The sequence below is a fragment of the Myotis daubentonii genome, chromosome 6, assembly GCF_963259705.1.
Source record: "Myotis daubentonii chromosome 6, mMyoDau2.1, whole genome shotgun sequence".
NCBI lineage: Eukaryota > Metazoa > Chordata > Mammalia > Chiroptera > Vespertilionidae > Myotis > Myotis daubentonii.
The window spans coordinates 37,987,975-38,001,784 of NC_081845.1; the positions used below are offsets into that span (position 1 = coordinate 37,987,975).

General features: G+C 39.3%; 1 protein-coding gene across 1 annotated transcript in view; it reads left to right on the plus strand.

The window, feature by feature from the left end:
• AK9 (adenylate kinase 9) overlaps positions 1 to 13,810 on the plus strand; it is a 109,649-nt gene that overhangs the window by 84,066 nt on the left and 11,773 nt on the right. The window contains exons 31-34 of the mRNA XM_059699755.1: positions 4,288 to 4,491; positions 4,856 to 5,074; positions 9,283 to 9,496; positions 12,905 to 13,106. Of these exons, the coding sequence (XP_059555738.1) occupies positions 4,288 to 4,491; positions 4,856 to 5,074; positions 9,283 to 9,496; positions 12,905 to 13,106 (839 nt within the window). The remainder of the gene's footprint in view (positions 1 to 4,287; positions 4,492 to 4,855; positions 5,075 to 9,282; positions 9,497 to 12,904; positions 13,107 to 13,810) is intronic.

A 13,810-nucleotide genomic window follows, 5' to 3' on the forward strand; every position in this document is an offset into this window, starting at 1 on the left:
GAGGGGCCGGAAGAATTATTTCTTTGTCCGAAGTATTTACAACCAAAAGTTCATCTTAAACTATTAGACGGAGAAAGTTATGGCACCATCTAAGGAACAAGAGCCCCCTTCTTTTGTTTTGATCTTCATTCATGCAGTCAGTTCATCAGTAACCTTAATGGAGCACTTACTACCTGCCTGATGCTATTTTAGCACTGGACAATCAACCCTGAACAGAATTTACAAAGTCTCTGGCCTAATGTCCATTCCCCGAACAAACATGTTCTGAAATTCTACTCTGTCAAATGAGTCATGCTAATGTTTAGGATAAAAAAGACAGGCACCCTGCCCAGCTGGTGTGGCTCAGTGGTTGAGCATCCACCCATGAACCAGGAGGTCACAGTTGATTCCCTGGTCAGGGCCCATGTCCAGGTTGTAGGCTCTATCCGCACTGGGGGACATATAGGAAAGAGGCAGCCGATCAATGCATCATTAGTGTTTCTATCTCTCTCTTCCTCTCCCTCTCTGAAATAAATAAAAAACATATGTAAGCACTAGCTGGTTTGGCTCAGTGGATAGAGAACGTCAGCCTGCAGACTGAAGGGTCCCAGGTTCAATTCTGGTAAAGAGCACATGCCTGGGTTGTGGGCTTGTTCCCTAATAGGGGGCATGCAAGAGGCAGCCAATCAATGATTCTTTCTTATCAATGATGTTTCTATTTCTCTCTCCCTTTCCCTTCCTCTCTGAAATCAATAAAAATATTTTTAAATATATATTTAAAACACATACACACAGAAATCCTAACCTGGGACCAACTACAGTTAACTACCTCTAGCCCTTGGGAGTCCTTAGTGGTCCCCTTAAGAATCACCTCAAATGCCTCAGGCATATTAATTACCAAAGGATTACAGACTTTGGGATGGAATTGATCTAAACTGGTATAATCTCTACAGTTCTTTCTGAATTTGTTCATTGATGGCTACCCAGTGCCTAACATAATGCTGACACATAGCAGGCACTAAACTTACAGTTGTTTTGTTGCTATTGTATAACATTGAGCATTATTTAATCTCTCTGAGCCTAGGATTTTTTCATTAGAAAATGGGAAAATTGCCCTACCAGCATGGCTCAGTGGTTGAGTGTCAACCTATGAACCAGGAGGTCACAGTTCGATTCCCGGTCAGGGCACATGCCCAGGTTGTGGGCTTGATCCTCAGTGTGGGGTGTGCAATGGGTAGCCAATCAATGATTTTCTCATCATTGATGTTTCTGTCTCTTTCTCCCTCTCCCTACCTCTCTGAAATCAATAAAAATTATTTTTAAAAAAAGAAAATGGGAAAATTTAATAATACCTAGTTTCCCTAATTAATGGTGCTTTAATTTCCCTTCTTTGCTAGTCTTCAGTTACATTTTCTTTTCCCTAAGAGAATTAGTTTCCAGGATACATTTTATAAATTCATAAATCTTATAAATTTTCTTAATATATAACTTTCCCATTTGTTAATATTGTAATGTGAAGTTTCTTAATATTTTCATTCTAAGATTCACTATTCCATCTTATAAATTAAATAGGTTTTTGTAAGTTAACTCTCCTGAGACTTAATCGATATATTTTGCCTAAGTGACTGAACGACAGGTCGCTATGGTGCGCACTGACCACCAGGGGGCAGGCGCTCAATGCAGGAGCTGCCCCCTGGTGGTCAGTGCTCGCTCCCACAGCCAACCTCCCCCGGCAATCCAACCTCCTGTGGTCCCTCCCTTTACTGCCTGTCTTTTTAGCAGCAAATAAAACATGTTAGCATTAGGAATAGCTTCAGTCTCAAGGTGACTGCAGGCATTAAATTCGTAGGAAAATGTTGCCTTCTTGTGGAACTTTAGTCTCCAATTGGGACTAAAGAATATTTTATAAGCCAACCCCCTTCATCTCGAGATTTACATTGCATTTCTCCCACCTCCTCAGAGGCTTTCCCTCTGCTCTTACTCCTCGCTGTGTAGTCTTGTCTCTCTTCCTGTCCACTGGCTCCTTCTCTGGTGCCTGTGTCCCTTCTAATTTATAAAATGTAGAGCAGTCACAGGCAGAAGAAAGATAGGCAGATGCAGGACAGGGAGCCGGACAGCACATAAGCAGAATTGTGCTTATGTGAGTAGTTAATAGAGAGATATATACCCAAGTACTTAGGTGAGCACAAGTTCATCTGAAACTAAAATGTCCCCAGCTGGTAGTGTGGGCTCATCCCGCCCCACTTCCAATGATCCGTAGAAAATCGAAGCTCAGGATTAAAAATTGTTGAAGTATAAGAAAAAGAGAAAAGTAGCAAGAGACCAAGTGGTTTCAAAGTTCTAATAAAAAAAAAAAAAGAACCAGAACTGAGAAACACTATCCCATTGCCAAGCTCCTTTTGTAATGAGAGGAAGGAGTGTAGACAGAACAGGAATGGGCCCTTATCCTCTCATCTTCCTCCCTGCACCTTACAGTTCAAATCCCAGCTCCAGACACCTTTTAAAGGCACTAGGGTCTAACCCAGCATGTCAAACTCGCAGCTCCCTGGCCGCATGCAGCCCACAATGAATATTTTTGCAGCCCAGCCAACATAACCGTATGTTTTAATAAAAACTTAAAAAATTAAAAAATTAAAAATTTTAATAAAAATTTCGTAAATTGCCCTAGCCAGTTTTGCTCAGTGGATAGAGTGTCGGCTCCCCAGGTTCGATTCCGGTCAAGGGCACATGCCCAGGTTGTGGACTCGCTCTCCAGTGGGTAGCATGCAGGAGGCAGCTGATCAATGATTCTCTCTCATCATTGATGTTTCTCTCTCTCTTTCCCTCGTCCTTCTTCTCTGAAATCAATAAAAATATATTTTTTTTAAATTTCGTAACTTAATTTTTACATCCTGTTATACATAATTATTAATAACGAACTACAACGTTCATTAATGACTGATTACTATAATCGTGTTGCATTCATTTCCCTACGCACCTTACACACAGGCGCACCATTTCTCTCCCCTAATACTAGCAGCGAATATTTTAGCAGCCGACTGCCACGTCATTAGTCTTGGACTGACTTGTTTGGTGTGCACAACAGGGAATATTTCGCTTTCGGAGAACAAGAAAAATAGGTTTATTTACGTTATGCTTATTAATTTGTGCAGTTATTCAGTGTCTGGTAAGTTAATGTTCAAGAAAAATACTAATTTTTATTAAAATGTTCTATTATTTTATGTTAACAACTACTCATTTATTTCAGCTCTTTGTATTCAGCACGCCTCTATCGAAATAAACCTATGTTTCTATGAAAATTGAAGCTTTTGCTTTTTTGTGGCCCACATGAACTTAAGCCTTATTTATTTGTCCCATGTGAGCCTTTGAGTTTGACATGCTTGGTCTAATCAGTTAGAAAGACTAGGAAATATCAAGCTACTCAGAAGACTGCAGGCAAGAGGTGAGAGAGCAAACAGTGGAGTGAGAGCAGAAAGGATGAGCATTATTTCAGATGACAGTCCTTGGAAACCGGGTGTGCAGAGATGGAGTGTAAGAAGTCAGAATAACTTTCAGGTTTCCAGCTGGGAGGCAGTGTTCTAATTGAGACAGGGAATACTTCTGGGAGAAGGGTTTGAAGGCAGTGCAAAAGGATCAATATTATGAGGCTCAACAGTATGCCAACTGAACTATAGCACTTAAAGCCTATGCAACACCACCTCGTATCAATATTCTGTCACTCTTTAATAATCACGTATGTACTATCTTGTTTCCTCAGATAGGCTGTAATCTCCTAGAGGGCATGGACTCTTCTCTTAGTACAGCGCTTTATGCAAAGTAACAACCATAGCTACAACAGCAATAATAGCTATCATTTGCGTGCCTACTATGTGCCAGACACTCTCCTAAGGGCTTTACATGTATTAACTTTAATGTCCACAGCAGCCTCGTGAGGTGGGTCCTTTTATTATTCCTGTCTTACAGTTGAGGAAACTGATCTTGTCCAAACTAACACAAATAGTGAGTGCTTTAGACTCTTTGGATCGCATTAAATATGTTTACTGAAGGCCATCAAAAATATACCATTCTGACAACCATACACAAAAGTAGCACTTACTATCTTGTCAAATGTATTTCTTTATGGGATCACTATGGTGTCAGAGTCTTAAAGGCATTACATTTCTGGGTGCCAGACATTTAAAGTTTGACTATGTTATGAGATGGATGTTGCTATGCCACACCAGCTGAGACCCAGCTATTACAGAATATTCCAGTTAGCGGTGTCACTTCTCACACACGTTTAGTAAAAGTGACTATTTTCTCCCTTAGCTTGCTAGAGAAGATGAAGAAATGAGTGACGAAGAGACAGAAGATGATGATGATATTGACAATATCCTTGAGGAAGAATTTCCAAAAGAGGAGGAAGTGATGAGCGAGGAAGAAGAAGAACCGGAAGCCGATGCGATTGAACGCCTGAGAGGTGACCTGTTAGACAAATTTGAAACAGATACGCGTTATTTGCAAGGAATACAGGTTATTAATTTTTCTTCGTTTTTCATAATTCGTAAAGTGACGTTTGAGCATGAAACAAAAGAAATTTGGTTTATGCCTTAGTTTCTTTTGAACATTTCTAAAGAAATGTCTATTTTAGGGCCATATTTCCTTTTGCCAGCACTACTTAGAATTATGAAAACAAGTTAATTTATTTTCTTAAGAAGGGCAACATGGGAGCCACAGGGGTCAAAGGTTCTAGCTGCCAACATGCAGTCACACAGAAGCTGAAAAGTATTTGTGCTCTCAACTCGTGTGGACAGCCACCAGCAATGTCTGTCTGCCACGGAACGCTATCAGCCTTCTTCCCACTAAAAATGTTTGGCTTTATGCTTTTTCTCATCAGGATGAATTTGAAAAGTCTTTGATACCAGTAATTGTCATTAATGGAGCTCGGAAAATCCACATTGTACAATATTTATTGAATAAAAAACTGAAACCACTGGTGGAAAATCGGGCAAGCATTTTTGAGAAGTGTTATCCAATATCATCACGCCTTGCCCAGAAACTGCTCAGCTTTACCTATAAATATATTAGCACATTCGGCTACTGGGACCCTGTAAAGGTAATGTCAGGAATGTGACGTCTGAAAGCCATGTTCTTTTATTTTATTTCTTAAAGTATTTCTCTAAGAAGACAGTGGATAATTTAAACAATTGTAAGCATTGTACAGCATTCTTTTTCTTTTTAATCCTCACCCAAGGATATATTTTTATTTATTTTAGAGAAAAATGAAGGGAGAGGGAGAGAGGCAAACATTGATGTGAGAGAGAAATATTGATTGGTTGCCGCCTGCAGACACACCAACTGGGGATCGAACAGACAATAGTGTGGTGAAGGCCTCGGAGGGGAGGATGCAGGGTAGAAGGGGTCAGTGCGGTTGGGGGGGAAAGGACTTCTGTAATAGTTTCAACAGTAAAGATAAATTTTAAAAAATAAAAGCTCAAGGACAACCAGAGATTCAACCCACAACCTGGGTGTGTGCCCTGACCGAGAATTGAACCTATGACCTTTCAGTGCATGGGAGGAACTACACTCCAACCAACTGAGCCACACCAGCCAGGGTCAGAATTCTTAAGTAGTAATAAATATACGTAGTTATTTTGCCTTTCTATAGTGGGAAAAATAGTTGAAAGGTTTAATTTCTTTTATTTCTGTAGAACTAACCCAATTCCAACTTGGTTTTAACTTTGCAGCAGAAGAAGAGGGTAGTGGGAATATTTGAAAACTAAACATCTAGAGCTGAATTCTGATACTAATTTGCTATCTAACTTTAGACAAGTCATTTAACCTCTTTGATTCTGTTTCCTCGCCTGTAAGATAGGAGAATAATGTCACCAGACCACTGTGATCAACTGTAAGAGTATAAAGTCCTATGGAAAGTGTGAGACACAATACAAAATGAGCCATTGGTGTTCATAACAAAATTATTTCCAAGTACTTTGTTTTTATGCAGTGTGTACAAATAGATTTAATCCAATTGGAACTCAATAACTTCAATTGTGGCATTTTTTTATTTTAATTTTTTTCAGTTACAGTTGACATTCAATATTATATTAGTTTCAGGTGTACAGCATAATGGTTAGACACTTATGTAACTTCCTATGAAGTGATTCCCCCAATAAGTCTGGTACCCACCTGACACCGTACAGTTATTTCAGTATTACTGACTGTGTTCCCTATGCTCTAATTTACATCCCTGTGATTACTTTGTAACTGCCAATTTGTATTTCTTAATCCCTTCCTCTTTTTCACCCAGCTCCCCAACTACTCCTCTCCCATCTAGCAACTATCAGTTTGTTCTCTATGAGTTTGTTTCTGTTTTGTTTGTTAAATATTTTGTTTTTTAGATTCTATATATAAGTATAATCATATGGTCTTTCTCTGCCTGACTTATTTCACTTAGCATAATACCCTCTAACTCACAAATGGTAAGTTTTCATTAATTTTAACGGCCACATAGTATTTCACTGTGTATATGTGCCACATCTTCTTTATCTAGTCATCTATTGACAAGCACTTTGATAAATGTTAGGAAGTGGAATTTCTGGGTCATAGGTAGTTCTATTTTTAATTTTTTGAGGCATCTCCATACTGTTTATCATAGTGGCTGCACCAATTTGCAATCCTACCAACAGTGCACAGGAGTTCCTTTTCTCCACATCCTTGCCAACATTTGTTATTTGATGACTTATTGATTATAGTCAGGATGGTTTTCAACATATATTAACCAAGAACATGCCAATTCTAGTTCCTGGGAATAAAATAGTGAACAAAAAGGACAGGGTTTCTGCTGTTGTAGAGCTTATATTCCAGTTAGATTGGTGGGGAAGGATAGGCAATAAATAAGTCAACAAGCAGATTCTTATGGGATGGCATCAAGCATAAAGACAATAAAAGAATGTCATCTAGTAGTGATTTGCTCACTCAACCAGATTACCTTCAAATTTCTATCAGTGCTGTAGCACAGTGGAGAAGACATGGCCTGTGGAGCCAAACTGAGTTCAAAACCACTGCTTAATAGCTGAGTAAACTTGAACACATTGCTTAACCTCTCTGAGTCTTTCATGTTAATACAATTGAATAAAAATCGTCCCTACCTTAAAATATTGTTACAGTGATGAAATGAGTTAATTACTGTAAAGTGATTGCAACAGTGCTTGGGTTTTTGTTTGTTTTTTGTTTTTAAATATATATTTTTTTATTTTTTTACAGAGAGGAAGGGAGAGGGATAGAGAGTTAGAAACATCAATGAGAGAGAAACATCGATAAGCTGCCTCCTGCACACTCCCTACTGGGGATGTGCCCGCAACCAAGGTACATGCCCTTGACCAGAATCGAACCTGGGACCCTTGAGTCCGCAGGCTGATGCTCTATCCACTGAGCCAAACCGGTTAGGGCAGTGCTTGGTTTTTTGTATGGACTCAATTAGTATTAGTTATTGTTATTAATATATACTATTTTATTGGTTGCTGATAAAAAAAAAAGTATTTTGGAGGATAGGTCCAAATGAAAACCATATGCATGTTACTTGAAACCTCCTTCTTGATTGTTATTGACACAGTCAGTTTCAATTCTACTTAATTTTGCTATTTTTTTATCTTAATCATAAGAGAAACCTTTTCAAATTTCATGCTAAAATGTAAAAATACTGTGACAGTTCCCTGCATTGAGAATTCGATAGAGTTAAGCAGGTACTAGAATCACCTGGAAAGCCTATGAAAAATCGACATACCCTAATGTTCTCTGAGATAGGTAAGATAGGAAAAGAAGCAGGCAAAGTTAGAAGCCTAATTAGGGAGAAAAAAGGGGCCCGTGTCCAGACATAATTAAGATTGGATAAAAATGCTTTGTGGAGAAATGAGTGCATGGTTATAGGAAGGGTTCAAGCATATAAGGAATCATTTGTCAGGGCTGTTAGGAATCTTCCTTGGCACCTGACAATTTGATATTTCTGATTTGATGACACCGTGAGTATTAGTGTCATCTTACTGTAAGGATTGACACTTAATTTGGTAATTTGAAATGGAACCATTGAATGTTCAGCTTTTCTTTTATTACCAAATATAAAACATAGAACAGACATTTCCACCCGATTCCTGAGTTTCTCCTTATCCATAGCATTCACTCCCAGCCGTGAACTTCATTCCAGCCCAACAATGATAATGTTGACAATACCCTGGACTGCTGGCAGCTGCCCTGGCGTAGCTCTGCGGGAGGAACAGTGTTGCCATCCTGTTTCACATCTACCCTGTCAAGTCCAGGGGTGGCTGATGCGTGGCCATCTGATGCTGTAAAAAAAAGACATATAAACCTAGCATCATTTCATTACCCAGTTCTCATCAACAATGCAAAGATGGGGGATCCCTCCTCCTCCTCCATTCCTTCCCTACTCCTTAGGCTGCCTTTTACCTGGATAGTTTTCCTTTTGTGGCTCCTGTTGATATGTGAGTGGGAATTTGTCTGTATAAAAATATGAAAGAGAAGCCTGTGGGATGTGTCCTACCGGTATATCCTAAAAGATAACTCAGCCCCCCACCCCCGACTTGTCTACTCAGGCTGACATAGCAGAATACAACAGACTGGTGGCTTCAACAACAAAAAATTAATTTCCTCACAGTTCTAGAGGCTGGAAGTCTAAGACCAAGGTGCCAGCAGGGATGGTTTTCTGGTGAGGCCTCTCTTCCTGGCTTGCAGGCGACCACTTGTTGCTATGTCCTCGCACAGCCTTTCCTCTGTGCTCATGCACTCCTGGTGTCTCTTCCTCTGCTTATAAGGACACCAGTCCCATTGGATTAAGCCCCCACTCTTAGGACTCATTTAACTTTAATTAATTCCTCAAAGGCCTATCTCCAAAGTCAGTAACTTTGGGTGTTGGGCTTTTGAACTTTGCATTTGGGGTAACAGATTCCTATCCATCGCCTTACCTGAGCAATGGACCTGTTTGTAAAGATAAATGGGCCCATGAATATATCCCAACAACTTAATACTCCTTGGCAGAAACATTGAATATACACACTAAAAACATTATAAAGGAAATCAAAGAACTCTAGTAGTCATAAACTGAAAGCCTCTTGAGAACGTTGACGTACGGGTATAAAATAATTTGTTCTTTGTTCACAATTTTTAATATTAATATTTGATTACAATTAGTTTTCTTATTCTATAAGGAAGATTTTCTTAACCTACAAATTTTATTTTTAAATATATTGGGGGGGAAAAAACTATGTAAATTAAAACTAACTTTCAAATTTAATTGTGTATCTATTACAGCTAAGTGAAGGAGAGACACTCAAGTCAATTGAAAGTCCAGATAATCCATTTTATCCTGTAATCCATCGTCAGTATATTTACTTTTTATCTAATAAGGAAACTAAAGAAAAATTTATGAAGAACCCAATCAAATATATTCGCCAACCCAAACCTAAGCCTAATATGCCCATTAAGATCGCAATTGTGGGACCTCCAAAATCTGGGAAAACTACAGGTAAGGATGTGTTTGTCTTTGTTATCCATAAGCATAAAGGAATGCACTGAAAAGTAGTGCCACATCACCAGAAACCACCTATCCGAATTAACTCAAAAAGAGATAGAAAACCTAAATAGACCAATAACCATTGGAGAGAAGGCTTTCGAAAATATACCCCCACCCCCAAACAGCCAGGGGCCTAATAGTTTTAGAGGGAAATTATAGCAAACTTTCAAAGGGCTAAAAACTCAAAAGATCTTTCCTGTGGCTTTGGGTGTTTTTTCCATCTTCACCCAAGAATGTACTTATTGATTTTAGATATAAGGGGAGGGAGGGGGGAGAGAATGAATGTGAGAGTGAAACATCAATCTGTTACCTCCCACACACACCCCTACTGGGGATCGAGCCACAACCTAGGCAAGTGCCCTGAACAGGAATCGAACTGGCAACCTTTCAGTGCACAGGATGATGCTCAATCAATTGAGCCACACCAGCCAGGGCCTTCTTGTGTTTTTATAAGCTTTTCCAGGTCAAGGAAAAAGACAGTTAGCTTCCTGATTTATATTCAATTTCTTTTTATTAAGGAATATGGTCCATATAATCTAAAAGGTATAAAGAATACAAATTACTTTTTACATTAGCATAATCCTGATATCAAAACCTGACAAAGATAATATAAGAAAAGAAATTACAGCCCTGATCAGTTTTTCTCAGTGGTCAGAACGTCGGGTCTCAGGATTGACTCTGAGTCAAGGGCATGTATTTCAGTTGCAGGTTCTAGCCCAGGCTCTGGTTGGTGTGCGAGTTGGAGGCAATTAATCGATGAGTTTCTCTCACATTGATGTTTCTTTCTCTATCTCCCTCTCCTCCCTCCTTCCACTCTTTCTTAAAAAATCAATGGAGCCGAAACCGGTTTGGCTCAGTGGATAGAGCGTCAGCCTACAGACTGAAAGGTCCCAGGTTCGATTCTGGTAAAGGGCATGTACCTGGGTTGCGGGCACATCCCCAGTGGGAGATGTGCAGGAGGCAGCTGATCGATGTTTCTCTCTCATCGATGTTTCTAACTCTCTATCTCTCTCCCTTCCTCTCTGTAAAAAATCAATAAAATATATTTTAAAAAAAGCAATGGAAAAAAATATCCTTGGTGAGGATTAAATAAAACAAAAGAAAAGAAATGAACATGATCAAATAACAGTATATTAAGATTATATTTGCACAAGTATATTAAAATATTTTATAAGTATAATCTACTGTATTAATAGTTTAAAGAGTAAAAATCCATTATATTAATTATTGCTGAATTGAATAAGGCACTTTGTAAACTATATTCCTATAATGTTTGAATTTTTTATACCTTTGGACTCTGTGTGTGTGTGTGTGTGTGTGTGTGTGTGTGTGTTTAAAGGCAAATAGTTCAACAATAGGTTCCTGTAATATTTCCAAATGATATGGTAACAACACAAACAGTGGTTGTGGCAATAAGAATAGAATGGACAGACTGGTGCAGCCACTGTGGAGAACAGTATGGCATCTCCTCAAAAATTAAAAATGGAACTTCCATTTGACCCAGTGATCCCACTTCTAGGAATGTATCCCAGGAAAACAGAAATACCAATTAGAAAGGATATATGCACCCCTATGTTCATAGTGGCACAATTCACCATAGCTAAGATTTGGAGACAGCCTAAGTGCCCATCAGCAGATGAGTGAATTAGAAAACTGTGGTACATCTACACAATGGAGTTCTACGCTGCTGTAAAAAAGAAAGAACTCTTACCATTTGCAACAGCATGGATGGACCTGGAGAGTATTATGCTAAGCAAAATAAGCCAGTCGGAGAAAGAAAAATATCACATGATCTCACTCATTTGTAGAATATAATGAACAACATAAACTGATGAACAAAAATAGAACCAGAGACAGGGAAGCATTGTACAAACTATACAACCTATGAAGAAAGGTGGGGGGCGGGGGGAGGCGGTTGAGGGGGTAAGAGATCAACCAAAGGATTTGTATGCATGCATATGAGCAAAACCAGTGGACACAGACAGTGGGGGGGACGGGGGGCGGGTATGAGGGATTGTGCTTGGGGAGGGGGTGGCGGGGGAGAGGTCAGTAGGGGGGAAAAGGAGACGTGTACTACTATTTGTAATACTTTAAACAATAAAATAAAATTTTAAAAAAAGAAAAGAATGGAAAGGGCTGATACAGGGGATATTTAAAAGAAAAACCATGGACTTAATGACTCATAGACTAGAGAATGAAGGGAGGAGATGGGGCAAAGATCAATTTGTCAACAGGAAAAATAAAGGGGAGTTCTGTGTCCCACCTCTACAGATGAAGTTTGTTTTGCTCATTTAAACTTTTTAATGTGACAAGAGCCTTTAATGGTCCTATTCTATATGTTTTACAAAGATGATATTTCCCAAAGTGAGCAGAACATGGGCATTCAAAATAAGATCCCACAACCACAGCAGAAAATGAAAATGGAGACAAGACCTTCTGATTTCTCATTTCTTTGTGGAAATAGAGGTTGATTCTTTAACAAAAATGTCAAATTGTAAAAGCTTAATTATTTTCAGAACTTTAAAAAATAGGTTTGATTCTAGCATTTGTGGCAAAACTAAGACTAAGGGTTCTGCCAGTCTCTGTTTTGGGTGATCTTAACTGAAATCAACTAATCTGCATTCCTATGGGATGAGATGGGCCTCTACACACTGCTATCTCTAGAGGAGGGCAAGGTATATGGACCCCAACAGAGCACTCCTACCTGTAGTACTAGTTCCTGGAAGCCATTGCTTGGTCTCATACAGAAGAAGCATAGGCCAAGGTGAGTCTTCTTTCAACCAATGGCAACTTCTACATGACCTTGGACAAATCACTCCATTTAGTTGGGCTTCAGTTGTCTCATGTATAAAATTAGAATTTCAATATCCATGCTACCCATTAGGTGGAATAGTTGAAAATATCAGAGTTACAGAAGAAAAATGGCCTTATAATCTGTAAATTACTATTTAAATGTCTAGCATGCCATTATAATTTATGAAAATTATTTCCTAGAGGAGTAACTGAGTTATTTTGGACATAATACCAAACATTAATAGTACACATAAAATGTAAAGCTCTCAATAATTTTGCTACCTCATGCACAAGAAGGCAAAGAAAACTTAAGTGTTGGTTGAGTTATGAGAAAAACCCACAGTTGGTTCATTACCCAGATTCATCAGCCACATACCTGAAGTATTAATAATAATTGACCTTTGACAGTATTAATTCAGTAAAATGTAACAATTTTAATTTTCCAAAAATTTCTTTGAGGGATGTGAAGATTAGTTTGCTGTTAATATTAATTGCCTATAATTTGCCACTAAGGTTAACTGATGACTTTGTGAAATGGAGTAAGTTTTATGTTTTAATGTTTTCCAGTTGCCAAAAAAATTTCAAGTGAATATGGCATAAAGCGTTTGTCAGTAGGAGACGCTTTGCGTTCCGTGTTAAGCAACCAACCAGACACAGAGCTGGCACTTATGTTAAATTGGCATCTTCATAAAGGATTGACAGTACCTGATTCACTGGCTATTCAAGCCTTAGAAGTATCTATGATGCACAGTGCATGTAATACCGCAGGGTAAGGGGGGAACTGGAGGGAGGGGTGGACTCATTCAAAAAAATTCCTCACTGGAATTCAAAACACTTGTCTTAAATAGGGTTAAAGCTCTTATAAAAGGTGTGTTCTGCTTGTCAAACTTTTAGTACCTATATGGTCACATATTTTAGTTTTCTACGAACTAAGACTTGGCTTGAACACTGACAGGCCAGCATAACAAGCTGGCCACTTGACTCTCTGCAGCAACCCTGAGTCATCCAAAAGTCTCTGGGCTTGGACTTTCCCGTTGACTGGTGACAACTGTCCTGATCTCGCTCTGGGGGAGAAGTGATATTACCACACTGTTTCATAGTGTGACCTCCACAACTCAACAGAGCTTCGTACTGCCTGCTGGGGCGATGGAGAAGTGGCCCTCCCCTGTCACGGGAGCAGTGCCCCTTCCCTGAATGCTACGTTTGGACAGGAGGGCTGTCTGTACTTGAGTTATGCCTTCAGCTTAAACTCCTCTGCTCAACCATTGCTCCCTCGGTGCAGGCACTGGTCACGCCCAGTAGTAAATGACGGGGAAGCCCAAGGCCCTGCTCTTGAGCCCAGGTCACTGACCTAGGTTCCCTGATTTACTCAAGGTGGTTTTATGTTAAGGAGCCTCTGCCCTTCCCTGCAGCTGCTGCGTAACCAAATCCTTGGAGAGTTCTCCTAACTTCAGTTATGAGGGAGCAGATTCT